Source organism: Ambystoma mexicanum, chromosome 7q, assembly GCF_040938575.1.
Source record: "Ambystoma mexicanum isolate Mex_15411 chromosome 7q, UKY_AmexF1_1, whole genome shotgun sequence".
In the NCBI taxonomy this organism is placed as follows: Eukaryota; Metazoa; Chordata; class Amphibia; order Caudata; family Ambystomatidae; genus Ambystoma; species Ambystoma mexicanum.
In genome coordinates this window covers 601,388,123-601,404,171 of record NC_090941.1, presented here as the reverse complement: position 1 = coordinate 601,404,171, position 16,049 = coordinate 601,388,123, and the positions used below count along the sequence as shown (strand labels likewise).

At 51.3% G+C, this 16,049-nt stretch overlaps 1 protein-coding gene across 2 annotated transcripts in view; it reads left to right on the top strand.

Moving 5' to 3' along the window:
• The window catches only part of SMAD9 (SMAD family member 9), a 444,811-nt gene that overhangs the window by 186,978 nt on the left and 241,784 nt on the right, over window positions 1-16,049 (top strand). For both annotated transcript variants that reach the window (XM_069640626.1, XM_069640627.1), the window contains exon 3: window positions 14,748-14,987. In XM_069640626.1, the coding sequence (XP_069496727.1) occupies window positions 14,748-14,987 (240 nt within the window). The remainder of the gene's footprint in view (window positions 1-14,747; window positions 14,988-16,049) is intronic.

Genomic DNA, 16,049 nt, shown 5'->3' with positions numbered 1-16,049 from the left:
CCCTTGTATCCACTGTGTTTGGGGTGTATGGGGCCAGATGGATGTGACTGAGGTGAAGTGTGTGCATGTGATAGGCATGACCCATGATGCATGTGAGTTCCATATCATTGTATGTTTCAAGAGTCCATTGGACATGTATGGAAATGTCCATGGCATGCACCATGCCTGTTACTGTGTGTGTTTTGCCTGGACTGACCCATGTGTTGTGGAGGGACATGATGGAAGTGTACTTTGACAGTGGTACTCATCTGCTATTGCTTCCTGTCTAGGGGACCATTGTACAGTACCCTGATGCTTGTGTTCTTTGTCTCCCTCTACGCAGCGGCTAGTGAAGAAGAGGGCGGAGACGGCATTATGGAGCAAGGCGGCGGGGATGCCCCCACGGCTGCAGCAGAAGGGGTGGGTGAGCCCCCACAGGGGCCTGCTACGGTGGAAGATGGTGAGGAGCCATCCAGGTTGGTGGTTTCCACAGAGGAGGAGGAGGCCGCCACAGGGGCACACATGGGGCCTGGTGGGGGCATCCCTGCTGGTGCAAGTGGTGCAGTCCAGGGCCAGGGGCAGGAGGCAGCACAGGTCACCGTGGAGGGGCCTGTGCATGTCGCTGTCCCTGACCCTGTGAGTGCACCACCATGCACCAGCAGGGATGCCCCGTCCCAGGCCCGTCCGCAGGTAGAGGGGATGTCCATGTCACCTGACTCCCCTCCACCTGCGGACGAGGGGACCCGTGTCCGTATGGAGAAGGTCCTGATTGGGGTTGCGATGCGCGCGGGTGCAATTCGTGATGACGTGCGTGCTTCCCGGGAGGAGCACGCACATCATCACGAAGAGCACCGTGCCGACGTGGCCCAATTGGGATCTTCCATGTTCGGGGGTTTCCTGCATGTGTTGGCCAATCTGGCGGCCCTCTCCTCCTCTGTGGAGGCTATACTCCGGTCGTTCTCCTTGCCGTCTTCCGGCCCAGATGCCACCAGGGCCCCCTGTGGACCTGCCCTGGCCTATGCAGCCAGCTCGGTGGGGATCCCATCCCTGCCACAGTCGGGAGTCGGAGGTCAAGCAGGGGTGGACACCACAGCAACTGTACCCCAGCAGATGGAGGATGTGCCGGCATCATCAGGCAGGGCACGTGCACAACGGCGTCGGTGGATTCCATCACCCTGGATGCCGTCGTGCTGGCAGAGGCAGTTGCGTCGGAGGCAGCAGCAGAGTCAACGTGGGAGGCATCATGGCTCGGGGCCATCAACATCGGAGGGGCAGGCATCGGCCGGAGGGCAGGAGGACCCAGGACAGGAAGTGTCTTCTGTGTGGCTGCGGTTGGGCCAGCAGATGGGTGCGGAGCGGCGGCGGGCGGAAGAGGAGCGGCTCACGATGGTCAGGGCGGAGAACTCCATGCGGAGGGCCCTGAGGCGGGCCGAGTGCCTCGAGGCAATCCGCAGGGGGTTGGAGGAGCAGATGGCGTCGTCACTGCGGACCCTCGGGGCCATGGAACAGGACCGCCTCCGGGACATAGACGAAGAGTTTGATGATGCCCTGGCCCGGAACACTACGGAGTGAGCCGCTGGACTTGCCCGCCGCCTTTGTATATAGTTCTTTAGTTTTAGGTTTCGTTTTGGAGTCGACGGACACAGCTCCACTTTTTGTATATAGTTGCATTTTTGTTAGGGTTTTTTGTAGGTTTCCTTTGTTCAGTTGGGCTCATGGACCCTTGGATATTTTGTACATAGTTCTTCATTGGATTGTTTTATTGTTTCATTTTTTATTTCTTCTCCATGGAGCAATGGTGTTTGGATTTATTTTTTTTTCTGTCGGATTGATTTCATTTTTAATGTGACTTTGAAGTACATTTTTTTTGGATTTGGTGTTTTTAATTTTTTTGGACGGACATGCACCTTTTCTTTTTTCATTGGCATTGTAGTTTGTTTCATTTCATTTGCATTCATATTTTTTTAATACAATTTTGTTTTCATACTTCACTGTGTGGTATCATCTCATTGGTTTCATGCATGTCATGTTGGGTGTTTTCAAATTCATTTGCAACCATTGTGTGTGACAGACATGGGTTCATTTGCTTTATGTACGTTGGGGGTGTAACATGTAATTTCCATTTCCATGTGGGTGAATGGGTTACTTGGTAGGGCCTTTTGGCTGTGGAGGCTGACCATTACGCACATGGTTGGTGATAGTGAGGACCTGGGTGCAGGTAGACATGGGTGGGGGCCTGGTGGAGGCTGCCCCTGGTGGCTGGGGGGTGGGGGTCGTGGGAGACATGGGTGGGGGCCTGGTGGAGGCTGCCCCTGGTGGCTGGGGGTGGGGGTGGTGGGATACATGGGTGGGGGCCTGGTGGAGGGTGCCCCTGGTGGCTGGGGGGTGGGGGTGGTGGGAGACATGAGTGGGGGCCTGGTGGAGGGTGCCCCTGCACTGCTGGGGGGTGGGGGTGGTGGGAGACATGAGTGGGGGCCTGGTGGAGGCTGCCCCTGCTCTGCTGGGGGGTGGGGGTGGTGGGAGACATGGGTGGGGGCCTGGTGGAGGCTGCCCCTGGTGGCTGGGGGGTGGGGGTGGTGGGAGACATGAGTGGGGGCCTGGTGGAGGCTGCCCCTGGTGGCTGGGGGGTGGGGGTGGTGGGAGACATGGGTGGGGGCCTGGTGGAGCCTGCCCCTGGTGGCTGGGGGGTGGGGGTGGTGGGAGACATGAGTGGGGGCCTGGTGGAGGCTGCCCCTGGTGGCTGGTGGCTGGGGGGTGGGGGTGGTGGGAGACATGGGTGGGGGCCTGGTGGAGGGTGCCCCTGCACTGCTGGGGGGTGGGGGTGATGGGGGACATGAGTGGGGGCCTGGTGGACGCTGCCCCTGCACTGCTGGGGGGTGGGGGTGGTGGGAGACATGGGTGGGGGCCTGGTGGAGGCTGCCCCTGGTGTCTGGGGGGTGGGGGTGGTGGGAGACATGGGTGGGGGCCTGGTGGAGGCTGCCCCTGGTGGCTGGGGGGTGGGGGGGGGGTGGGAGACATGGGTGGGGGCCTGGTGGAGGCTGCCCCTGCACTGCTGGGGGGTGGGGGTGGTGGGAGACATGGGTGGGGGCCTGGTGGAGGCTGCCCTGGTGGCTGGGGGGTGGGGGTGGTGGGAGACATGAGTGGGGGCCTGGTGGAGGCTGCCCCTGGTGGCTGGGGGGTGGGGGTGGTGGGAGACATGGGTGGGGGGCCTGGTGGAGGGTGCCCCTGCACTGCTGGGGGTTGGGGGTGATGGGGGACATGAGTGGGGGCCTGGTGGAGGCTGCCCCTGCACTGCTGGGGGGTGGGGGTGGTGGGAGACATGGATGGGGGCCTGGTGGAGGCTGCCCCTGGTGGCTGGGGGGTGGGGGTGGTGGGAGACATGGGTGGGGGCCTGGTGGAGGGTGCCCCTGCACTGCTGGGGGGTGGGGGTGATAGGGGACATGAGTGGGGGCCTGGTGGAGGCTGCCCCTGCACTGCTGGGGGGTGGGGGTGGTGGGAGACATGGGTGGGGGCCTGGTGGAGGCTGCCCCTGCACTGCTGGGGGGTGGGGGTGGTGGGAGACATGGATGGGGGCCTGGTGGAGGCTGCCCCTGGTGGCTGGGGGGTGGGGGTGGTGGGAGACATGGGTGGGGGCCTGGTGGAGGGTGCCCCTGCACTGCTGGGGGGTGGGGGTGATAGGGGACATGAGTGGGGGCCTGGTGGAGGCTGCCCCTGCACTGCTGGGGGGTGGGGGTGGTGGGAGACATGGGTGGGGGCCTGGTGGAGGCTGCCCCTGGTGGGTGGGGGTGGTGGGAGACATGGGTGGGGGCCTGGTGGAGGGTGCCCATGCACTGCTGGGGGGTGGGGGTGGTGGGAGACATGAGTGGGGGCCTGGTGGAGGCTGCCCCTGCACTCCTGGGGGGTGGGGTGGTGGGAGACATGGGTGGGGGCCTGGTGGAGGCTGCCCCTGGTGGCTGGGGGGTGGGGGTGGTGGGAGACATGGGTGGGGGCCTGGTGGAGGCTGCCCCTGGTGGCTGGGGGGTGGGGGTGGTGGGAGACATGAGTGGGGGCCTGGTGGAGGCTGCCCCTGGTGGCTGGGGGGTGGGGGTGGTGGGAGACATGGGTGGGGGCCTGGTGGAGGGTGCCCCCGCACTGCTGGGGGTGGGGGTGATAGGGGACATGAGTGGGGGCCTGGTGGAGGCTGACCCTGCACTGCTGGGGGGGTGGGGGTGGTGGGATACATGGGTGGGGGCCTGGTGGAGGGTGCCCCTGGTGGGTTGGGGTGGTGGGGGTGGTGGGAGACATGGGTGGGGGCCTGGTGGAGGGTGCCCCCGCACTGCTGGGGGTGGGGGTGATAGGGGACATGAGTGGGGGCCTGGTGGAGGCTGACCCTGCACTGCTGGGGGGGTGGGGTGGTGGGATACATGGGTGGGGGCCTGGTGGAGGGTGCCCCTGGTGGGTTGGGGTGGTGGGAGACATGGGTGGGGGCCTGGTGGAGGGTGCCCCTGGTGGCTGGGGGATGGGGGTGGTGGGAGACATGGGTGGGGGCCTGGTGGAGGCTGCCCCTGGTGGCTGGTGGGTGGGGGTGGTGGGAGACATGAGTGGGGGCCTGGTGGAGGCTGCCCCTGGTGGCTGGGGGGTGGGGGTGGTGGGAGACATGGGTGGGGGCCTGGTGGAGGGTGCCCCTGCACTGCTGGGGGGTTGGGGGTGATAGGGTACATGAGTGGGGGCCTGGTGGAGGCTGCCCCTGCACTGCTGGGGGGTGGGGGTGGTGGGAGACATGGGTGGGGGCCTGGTGGAGGCTGCCCCTGGATGCTGGGGGGTGGGGGTGGTGGGAGACATGGGTGGGGGCCTGGTGGAGGCTGCCCCTGGATGCTGGGGGGTGGGGGTGGTGGGAGACATGAGTGGGGGCCTGGTGGAGGGTGCCCCTGGATGCTGGGGGGTGGGGGTGCTGGGTGACATGAGCAGGTGTGCATGGCAGTCCCCTGTGGTGTGTGCTGCCTGCAGGGGCCGTGGAGGGTGTACAGGGAATACCTGGGAGCACACAGCCAAATCGCGAGTAGAATTTCCCGCGTACCCCTGTCATACACGTGCCCAGCCAAAATCGCATGTGGAACTTCCCGCGCACCCCTGAAATCCACGTACCCTGACAAATCACGTGTGGTACTTCCCGCGCACCCCTGAAATCCACGTACACGGCCAAATCGCGTGTGGAACTTCCCGCGCACCCCTGAAATCCAGGTACCCTGACAAATCGCGTGTGGTACTTCCCGTGCACCCCTGAAATCCACGTACACAGCCAAATCGCGTGTGGAACTTCCTGCGCACCCCTGAAATCCACGTACCCTGACAAATCGCGTGTGGAACTTCCCGCGCACCCCTGCAATCCACATACCCTGACAAATCGCGTGTGGTACTTCCCGCGCACCCCTGAATCCACGTACGCAGCAAAATCGCGTGCGGAACTTCCCGCGCACCCCTGCAATCCACGTACCCTGACAAATCGCGTGTGGAACTTCTCGCGCACCCCTGAAATCCACGTACCCTGACAAATCGCGTGTGGAACTTCCCGCGCACCCCTGCAATCCACGTACCCTGACAAATCGCGTGTGGAACTTCTCGCGCACCCCTGAAATCCACGTACATGGCCAAATCGCGTGTGGAACTTCCCGCGCACCCCTGAAATCCACGTACCCTGACAAATCGCGTGTGGAACTTCCCGTGCACCCCTGAAATCCATGTACCCTGACAATTCGCGTGTGGAACTTCCCGCGCACCCCTGCAATCCACGTACCCTGACAAATCGCATGTGAGACTTACCGCGCACCACGGCAATCCACGTACCCTGACAAATCGCGTGTGGAACTTCCCGCGCACCCCTGAAATCCACGTACCCTGACAAATCGTGTGTGAGACTTCCTGCGCACCCCGGTATTCACGCACACGTATTTGTTGTCAGCGGGTGTCCGTGTTTGTGGGTACCCCTTTGCACGTCATTTGTCCTGGAGGGCCACAGTATAGGACATTCATCATGGCTGTATATAGGTGCTATTTGTTGGCACACATTTCTTACAGGCGCAGAGACGCTACCGCCTGCTTTCTTGTGGCGGTCGTGTTTGTGCCTGTGCGCTGGTTTGAGCGTGCGCTTTTTTGCCCTATTCTATTCCATGAATACGTGTTGTAGGCGAGCGTGTGGGCGTTCCGCGCACTTGTACCCTGTATTTCCCCCGTGACGCCCACATTTTGGCAAGTTGTTCCCCATTCCGAGTGTTACGCCCCGTGTTCCGCCTACTTTTGTTGCGTGCGCCGCGCTATGTGCGATTTTCGCTGTGGCCTGTGTGATTTTCGCTGTGACCTGGCGCACGCAGTTAGATGGCCTGTGCGCCAACGTGCGCCGCGCTCTTTTCTATCGCACATCCGATGGTTTTCTCACGCACGGCCTTCCATGAATCGATGTGCGCTGCTTTTCGTGCGATTTTCGCACTTGCACTGCGATTTTCGCTATTCCACTGCGATTCGCACGTTTTTGGCCACTTGCGCCGCGCTAATTATTCCATGAATCGGCCTGTGAGTCTCTTAGAGGCTATTTTCTTTTGGAGAGTAGTAATATTATTGGCGAGGGCGTTTTGGATTCCAGTGCACCAAACTTTGTCTTTTGGGTGAGAGTCATCTGGTGCTATGGGTGATTCTAATTCCCTTAGGATTGCAAATAGTTCCTTAATGCTGGAACTGGCATTTTGGATTCTGTCATTGTATGTTTCCTGTTTTGTTTTGATGATCTCTGCTTTGTAACATGCAGAAATGTCAGTGACTATGTTTTCCTTAGTAGGTACGTTTTTCCATGTGGTCTCACATTCTCTTTTTTCAGCCCTCCAAGGCGTTCAATTGTGGTGTATACCAAGTGTTGAGGTGGTGTTTGGGTTTACTTTTACGTAGTTTTAAAGGGGCAATGGCATCAAGGGCTGTAGTCATAGTGTTATTGAAGAGATGTAGTCTTGGTTTAAGGGTACCTTTGATGGGGTGCAGCCTGGTCACATCAGGGCTGGGCTTTCTTCTCTTCGCCTCAATTCAGGTTTTGTGTCAGTAGGTTTCTTTGTCCATCCATCTGACTCTCTTGAATACATTGCCCTCTGATGTGCATTGGCTTTTTGAAATGCGTCTTCCAATGCGGGTTTGTGTAACAACCAGGCGAATCTTTTGTAGATACAGTGACCGGGAATCGATGAAATGCTTCAGGAACACCATCTCTTTGACTTTATCTTAGATTTTGTTGATTACCCTTTTGTTAAACAGGTCCCTCATGTTGTATGACCTATGCTGGGGAGTTTCCCCTTGTCACAAATGTAGATGTCTCGGATGTATTCAGTATTGTTCCTGATCTTGTCCCAGCCTCTCCAGGAACCCTTGTTTGAATTATTCATAGCATATTGATTCAAATTCAATTTACTTGGCAATAAGAAGTCAGGAAACGGCAGATGTGGGCATGATGTGAAGGGGAAGGCTACATTCTGGTGTGGTTTACGAATAAGGAAGGCAGGAGTAAGCAATGTTTCCGTAGTCAGGTCTGGAAGAGATAAGGGCGTTGTTGATTGATGCCTGGTGTGGGAAAGGGCAGAAGTTGACCTCATCCTTGAATTTGGGTACAAAGAATATGTAAGCATTGTGGACGATCCCAAGGTTTTGACAGTGTATGAAGAGGGGCCAAACGAAAGTGGTCAGAGTGGGAGGGCCAAAGGAAAGGGGTCAGAGTTGAGGATACGTTTTGTGTGATGAATTCAAAGAATTCATCCCTCCTTCCAAAGGGGAGCCACCCCCTTAGGGAAGTAGGAAGGTGAGCAAACTATGAAACACCCTCCCTATGGGAAAGGAGCCCACAGAGGTAGACCCCCCCCCCCCATTTGGGGACGAGGAATGCCCAAAGAAGAATAACACCTCACCTTTCCTTCCCCATAAGTCTGACATGTTAATTGGTTATATGGGACGTGAAAAGGACCATTATGGAACGGGCCCTTTAATGCGGAAGGCCCAGTTTCTGACCTGTATTTTCCATCACCATCTCGTGGGAACCAGCACCAATCAAGCGTCTTCCCCCATCCCCGGCAGGAACTTAAGTCTGGCATACAAGCAAAGCAGCCACTGCAGAGCAAGTAATGTGGGCTCAAAGAGCTGTGTAGAGGAGGCGAGTACGCAACAGACGCTGTGGTGGGTGGAACCAGGAAACAGCAGTAAACTGCTGTAGCTTCGACAAAGATGGAACCTCGAGCCAGAGAGTGGCCACTGAGGCAGGAAACACCAACACTGCTGAAGGTGAGCGTACTGGCGCCCTGAATCGAGGACAAGACCGCTCAGAGCCACAACACCAAAGGGTCCAGTGGAGCCCAAAGCCAGAGAAGGGCTCACCAAGATCTTACCCCAGGCAGGGGTGAAGAGAGCCAAATGAATAAAGGGGCCAGCAGAGTCCATAGCCCGAGAAAGCCTTACCGAGAGCACACCCCAGGAAGGGGTGAAGCGAGCCAAACAAAGGAAGGGGCCAGGGGAGCCCATATCCTGAGAAGAGACAACCAAAAACATACCCCGGGAATGGGTGAAGGAAACCAATGGGCCAACCAGAGATTGGCTGACCAAGAGCATACCCCACAACGAGGTAAATGAGAGCAACCAAACAAAGGGGCCAGAGAAGCCCATTGCTCGTAAGTGGCATACCGAAACAGCGCAAACCTAGAGGCTAGAAAAGCCTGTATTCTGCAAGAGACAAATCCATAAACCTCCCCAAGGACAGGGAAAACAAAACCACAGTAGCAATACGGGCCAGAGGAGCCTCTAACCCACCAGGGGCAAACTGAGAATATAGCCCAGGTTGGGCGACCAAAATCGAACCACAAATAGGGCTACAATCAACCAGAGCCCACCCAGGGCTAAACCCAGTATGAAACCACAAGAAGCTCAAGAGAGAACCATATTGAGAAAGCCCAGTATCCATCCAGAAACATCAGAGGTTAGATGCCATAAGGCCCAGGAAGCAACTCTCTTGGACCAGTGGGTTTTAAGAACCTTAGTGGAATTCTGCATATCTTTGGCGAAAGAATACAACCCAATGGTTGGGTAAAGACATTCATTTTGAATACTACAAGAACTTACATTTGTTTCCCTGATTTTGCTATTCAAGAGACTTTTGTTGAACTCTGCGGTTGAAGGTCAGAAACCAGACACTACTGCTTCCCAGGGTGAGGTAACCGTTCATTAAGCCACAGCTTAGGTTCCTTCTTTCTATCTTCTTTTCCCATAGAATAGCATAGTGTTTTCCTATAGAATAGCATAGCGTTGGGTTATCATAGGTTTGGGATGGAGGACTAACTTTAGTTGTGAGACATCCCGGTGAGCACCTTGTTTATTATTTTTACCATAGGGAACTCATCTTGTAAGTACGGACTAGAGCAGGTTTTCTTTATTTTCTTCAATAAAATAGTGATGAACTATACCTCTGTGTCCGCCTCCTCTGTCTGACCTACGAAATCTGGCAATGCAAACCTTCTGTTTTGTCATTGCATTCCATCACTCATTTCTTCTATAATATCACCATACTGGTCAAAAACATCAAAGATAATCTCTTTCATTTATTCCTAATTATGATTTTTGTATCTGTTCTCTAAATAACAAAATCTGTGTTTTTCTCAATGTATTGGGAAAGCCCCTTTCTCAAAAAATACATATTAAAATGCTGTAAAATAAAATAGTTGTATTGTATTTGGTTATTTATATAGCGCTCTTTCCCCATTTGTGTGGCCTCAATGTGCTTTTTCCTCGGTTGGAATGCCCTTGGTGAATGTAGTCGATGTGGTTGGAAAATTCTAGGGAGTTTAGCTTAGGAGGTGCAAGTGTGCATGCTGCCATTCTAAGACTTGGGTGGCCGGCAAGGCTCGCCTAAGCAGCCCAAGAGAGGTCAGACACATGGGTGGGTGCTGTTGAGGATTAGAGATAGTTTGCTATTGTTGAGAGAGTCTATTTGAGGCCAGCTATATACTGGTTTCCTTTCTGGTGGTGGTCGCTGTATGCTAGTGGCAGAGGTGTTGAGGTACGTCAGGTGTTTCTGTCTGGATGGCTACGTGTGAACTAGACCGGATGTGCTTGGCCATAGCTGTGTTGTATCGTGCATGGGTGCTTGGCCGTGCCTGCGGCCTGTGTCAACACTAGTGGTGTGAAGATATACGTACCGTAGGCTGTGAGGTTGCTCAGCTGGGGCAATATGTGTCCAGGTCTAGAATTGAGAGTCCTATACCAATGGGCCTAGATTTCATGCTTGTCTTGTTCATTTAATTCTTCGACTTCATGCATGTTCTTTTCGCACAGGGTCAAAATGTTCAAAGCATTTGCATGTAAATCTTGATCTACAAATTAAAAGAACTTTTTTGTAACTTTTAAAGTTTGTCTGATGAAAATCACTCGCCCACTGTCCTTGCGTTGCTCATACATTTCTTATGAAGAAGGCAGCGCCATTAACATGCAGAGGTCCACAAACAGAAACAAGAGTTCCTTTTTTCGACAAATCACAAGGAGGGGAAAGCAAGAAGAACAGGCAGAAATATACCAACAACCAGTTTGAGTCCCCAAAGAAAACCTACCTTTCTCTGTTGGATTTAGCACAAAAAGAAATCCAGTGTCCCGTTTAAGGAGAGACCGAGCCTCATTGGCAAACCCTTTGGACGTTAGCTGCGGACGCCATTTTGAAAAAACTAGTTGCATACAGAAGTTGACATCACTAATGCGTGTGACGTCAACAATGTAAACCGAGTGTGCTCCTTGAATGACTTGCAGCTTTGACGCAAATAAATACATAATGGGCCTCATTACAAGTTTGGCGGTAGCCATGCCCTAAATAAGGGCATGGCTACCCCCAAACTCGGGTCCGGCTCTGGGTCCCGCGAAAGTGGAATTACCGGGCCATTCTGACCTGCGGGCCCGGTAATTTCAATTTCGCAGGACCTGGAGCCGGAATGTCCACATTCCCATTTGAGCCCCAATAGGGCTCAATGGGAACGCGGAGGATGGTAGCAGCGGTACCGTTCATAATGGTACCGTTGCTACCATCATGTTCTGCTCGCGGGTGCCGCTCTGCACGCCTGGTCTGACCAGGTGTGCAAAGCGGCCCCTGTGAGCAGAACTCGTAATGTGGCGGCATTGCAACAATGGCGCCGATAGCACTACCGGCGCCGTTGTTGCCTTACCGCCACTGTAGTAATGAGGCCCAATGTCTTTTATTTGTGAAATTATGCTATAAACCTAGTGTCTAAACACCTCCCCGAGAAAACTATTTATTGGGTCTGCGGTTCATCATTACCACAGTTATCCTCATTTAAATGGTTAATTGTCCATGAGAACCATAGGAGTCTGGTTGCAACATAGCCCTCGGAATATTAGCATCCATCTATGATTAAAAAGCTGCGACACACCAGAAATTAGCATATATGTTGGGGCCTATTTAAACGTCCTGTTTATTGCACAAACAAAAAGGGAAGGCTTCAACTTGAATTACCATACCCACAATGTGATAACATTTTAATAGACTTTCCTGATTGAACAGCATTACCCAAGACTGCTCCTTATAAACAGAAAGAGTAGACGTGTACTGCCTAAAAAACAGAACAATTATTTTAAGCCAATATCATGTTACAGCAGAAAAATTCCACTAGGAAATATTGCAGAATGTGTACCAATAATTCTTTAATTGGCATATTAGTAGATGTACTAGGATTAAGTGACTGTCTATGCATACAAAATTATTAAAGAGTTCAATCTCTTAGTTCTTTGGCTGAGATGGAGAGTCTGAAGTTGCTCCCATACTAAGATAAATAATAAAGTAATCAGCATACAGATTGTACCAGGCGATCCATATCCTGATTGCTTGTGAGTATTTGTATCTGTGGTGCTCTGCAAAGCACCCCTATTGCTTGAGCAGGGCAGTATCCTCCACTGAACCACTATTCTACATTAATTTAACCTAAAGTGATAACAATATCATTCTACTATGTGCAACCCATGAAGTCCCCAAATGTCTAATACTCCTGTTGGTGAAAAATAGAATATGTGTTTATAGTCATGCAGCAAAGAGTAATGATTGCACTAATTGTTCAGATGCGGAGGTAAGACTCACAGGATGCAGAGAATATGCAAGTAATGGTAGTCCTACTTGTGCTAGGCGCCCAATGTGAGAAATTTGTATATCAAGATTTACAAGCAAATGCATCAAACATGTATTTCTGTTGAGCGCATTTAACTGTGTAAATGCTGTGTATCTTGAGAAAAGGGCTTTGCCGAAATGTTGATATAAACATATTTTTATGTTTTTGGGAAGTTTTTGACGTGTCTTGATTATGCAGAGAAAAGAGTAATGGAGTGCAAAGTATGCATGTTGCTTTGACTTTGGTAGAGTTGCATAATCTTTTCCTGGCACTACTATTTTTTGTTACTTTTATAACATTTTATAAAACTGAGTTTGTGATAACTTCTTTTGATTATTGAGTTCGAGCAGACATTCATTGATGCCGTATGGTGGCTGTGGACTCAGACTACTAGTACAGGGTGAGGAGGATTTGAGTGCTATCTGCATATGAGTAGAAGGTGAGGGTGAAGGAGCGGAATAATACAGTCAACGGAAGAACATAAACATTTGAAAGGAAGAGAGCTAGTTACCTTTGGTTATTATTTTTAGGGCATTTATTGAGCATGGACATGCTTTGGGAAGCAACAGAGCACTTTACAGTTATACGAGGTAGAACATGGTGAGGGAATCGAGAGACAAGGGAGCAGGTAGCTAACAGTGGAGGGGAAGGCTGGGCAGTTTGGTAGCAAGGGATCTACAAGCAATCAGGGGAGGGGACAGTGGGGAACAGATCACCCAGGCTGCGGTAGGAGGGGGAGTGGAGGGTGTGAGGACCTAGGTGGTAGGGAGGAGCCATTCATTGATGAATAGGGTCTTGAGCTCCTTCCGGAACTGTAATAGTGTGGGGGTGAGTCCGATGTTGATGGAGAGGTGGTTCCAGACTCTTGGGGAGTAGACAGAGAAGGCCTGTCTTCTGGCTCTTTCATTCCTGCACCAGCAGAGTTAAAGTATGCACATGTCCTTACTTCTGATTGATGGTAGGCCTCCGCAGATGCAGAGCTTGACAGGGAGGTAGCTTTCGGGCTTCAGTGTGACAGCCCTGTAGATGATGCAGCAGGATTTGAAGATGATACAGGCTTGCATCGGGAGTCAGTGCAGTTTAATGAGGGTCGAGTGATGTGGCCGAATTTGCAGAGTCCTTCGATGAGGCATACAGCAGCATGCAGGCTACATTTCAGGGGTGCCAGGGTAGTCCCTGGAATGCTTTCCAAGAGGGCATTGTCACCATCCAGGTGGGAGAGAACCAAGGCTTGGACAGCAGATCTGAAGTTGCTTTCTGGGATGAAGGGCTTGATTTTCTGCAGGGGAGAAAGTTGATAGCAAGGCAATTGTATCTTTCTTGCTATGTGCTGTTTCAAGGAGATGTGTCTGTCAATGTTGAACCTAAGGGACTTGGCGCAGGTGGCCAGCTGGGTTGTGAGGCCCTAGAGTTTCATAGCAGAGAGCCAGGTCTGGATGTCGGGGTGTTCGGTGTTGTTGGTCAGCAGTAGGAATTCAGTCTTGGAGGGTTGAGGTTCAGATAAGCACTGGACATCCATGACTGGATCAATGTGAGGCAAGTCTCGGTAGGATAGCTCAGTGGCAACGTATTTGCCTTGGAATCAAGGCGACACGGAGCAACACAGGTTCGATCCCCGGGTCAGCGCATAGACACCTCTTTGTATATTAAGCATGTTATAAATAACCTATCATATCATATCATATGCCTTGTGCCTGTGGATGTCTTCAATAGAAGAGATCTTGAGAGGTAGAGCTGCGTGTCATCTGCGTATTGGTGAATGAGGATGCTGTGTTGAGCGAGGAGGGCTACTAGCGGTTCCATGTAAAGATTGAAATCATGGGTGAGAGGATGGATCCTTGTGGACTCCAAATGTGATAGGCAGAGCTGGTGATCTGGAGGAATCCATTTGTACGAACTGGTGGCGATTAGCAAGGTATGATTTGAACCTGCGGAGTATGATTTCGCTAATTCCCATGCAATGATGTCGATTGTTGGTGAGCGTCTGGTGTTCTACTGTCGAATTCTGCTGGGAGGCAAGGATGACCATCATCGAGTGTTTTAAGGGCATCATTGATCACCTTGATGGTAGCCATTTCTATGCTGCGTGGTTCTGAGTTTTCACTTCACCTCTTTGCCAACCTCTGTACCTTATCTACTGCTTCCCCTCTCATGTGCCAAGTGTTTTCAAACAGCTCTCAAGCAGCATAAGCGTTTCATAACAATGCATTTTTTTTTCACTAATATTTATATGGTTTGAATAAAGGTTAAATACCTACTCCTAAAATTACAAATTTATAACTTTACAAAATATATTTACCATATAGTCATTTAATGTACTAAATACACAGCAAACAATATAGTATCTTCAATTGTCAATTAGTCATCCTTATATGATATTTGCATGATCGTTTTTTCCATCACAAAATAATATTAAAATTACTCTTTAATTTCATCAATCCATTATTCTCAGTAATGTATAATTCCAACCAACCGGTGATCTTGTCCTAATGATCTTCTACTCTTTAATAATAAGTGTTAAGTGGAAACATTAAGGTCAAAGTGTGATGATTTCTATATTGTAGTCCAAGCTAAACAACAAAATTGATTTACTTTTCTTCTTCTTTGTTTCAGTTCTTCCTCCTGTTCTAGTTCCAAGGCACAGTGAGTTCAACTCCCAGCTCAGCCTTCTGGCCAAGTTCCGGAATGCGTCCCTCAACAGTGAACCTTTGATGCCCCACAACGCAACCTACCCTGAGTCCTTCCAGCAACCAGCATGCACTCCATTCTCCTCCTCTCCTGACAACATATACCCACAGTCACCCCGTACCATTAGCTACCCAGAATCGCCAGGAAGTCCTTATCAAATAACAGGTGAGGTATTAACATTTTTAAATTATTGTTACACATATGACGAGTACTAATCACCTGCCGTTGATCATAGTAAAAATCACTTAGGGACTTCAGTGAAGGGAAGTGAATCGGCATACACGTCCTATGTCCATTTGAAGTTAGGAATGGTTACAATTACTACGACCTACGAGCTGCAATACTACAGCAAGGCTTTTCACTGAACCGTTAAAAGTCCTGGTGTGGAAAGGCTGCTCAATAGCTACTTGTTCGTGCTAATTTTAGCCATTCTTAACTTTATGTTCTGCGCATTGAAATGCAGTAGTTACGACGACTCTTTGGTAATTGTATATTTGGTTGCGCCTTTTTCGTCATGGTGACCAAATGCATACACATTATTCTCAAACGGCCAATCGCACATCTGGGACAAGCCAATACTGCTACACAAAAGGAAGGCTCCAATAATTGTGTCAGTTGCTCTGGTACTTGGTAAGGGACCTGGGTAGGGTCTTTGAAATAAATGTGAACCTATACCCAAATTGGATTATAAACATTTTTAGTTCTCAATTTTATTACATAATTTACAACACATAATCAATACTCTTAAACATCAGGATGTATTAAAAAAAACAATGATGCTCAATGCGGTTTGTGCAAATCTAATCATACAAACTACATATCACACATCAACCAGGATATTAATTGTATACAATGTTTTAAATCCTGGACACATAGCATAGATCCACTGATCAATTTTTCCAACGCTCTTATCTCTGCCCTAAATGTACAAGTTTCTGTACTGAATAGGTTTTACACCTCCGGACATTCATCAGGGGCTGTACATTTTCTAAAGGTGTGTCATGTATTAATAGGCAATGTGTTTCAAGCCACTACAACCTGGGTATTCCCGATGTACCCTGTGGTAACTCTTAAGGCACATCTGCAACCCTGAATGCTGCTGACGCTAACTTTATAGGTGTCCACTTGTCACACTCTTGCTAATCTCCAGCTAATTGGTCAACTTATTGCACTTTATTATTTTAAAATATACAGTGGTCATGGCCAAAAGATGTACAAACTGCTCAA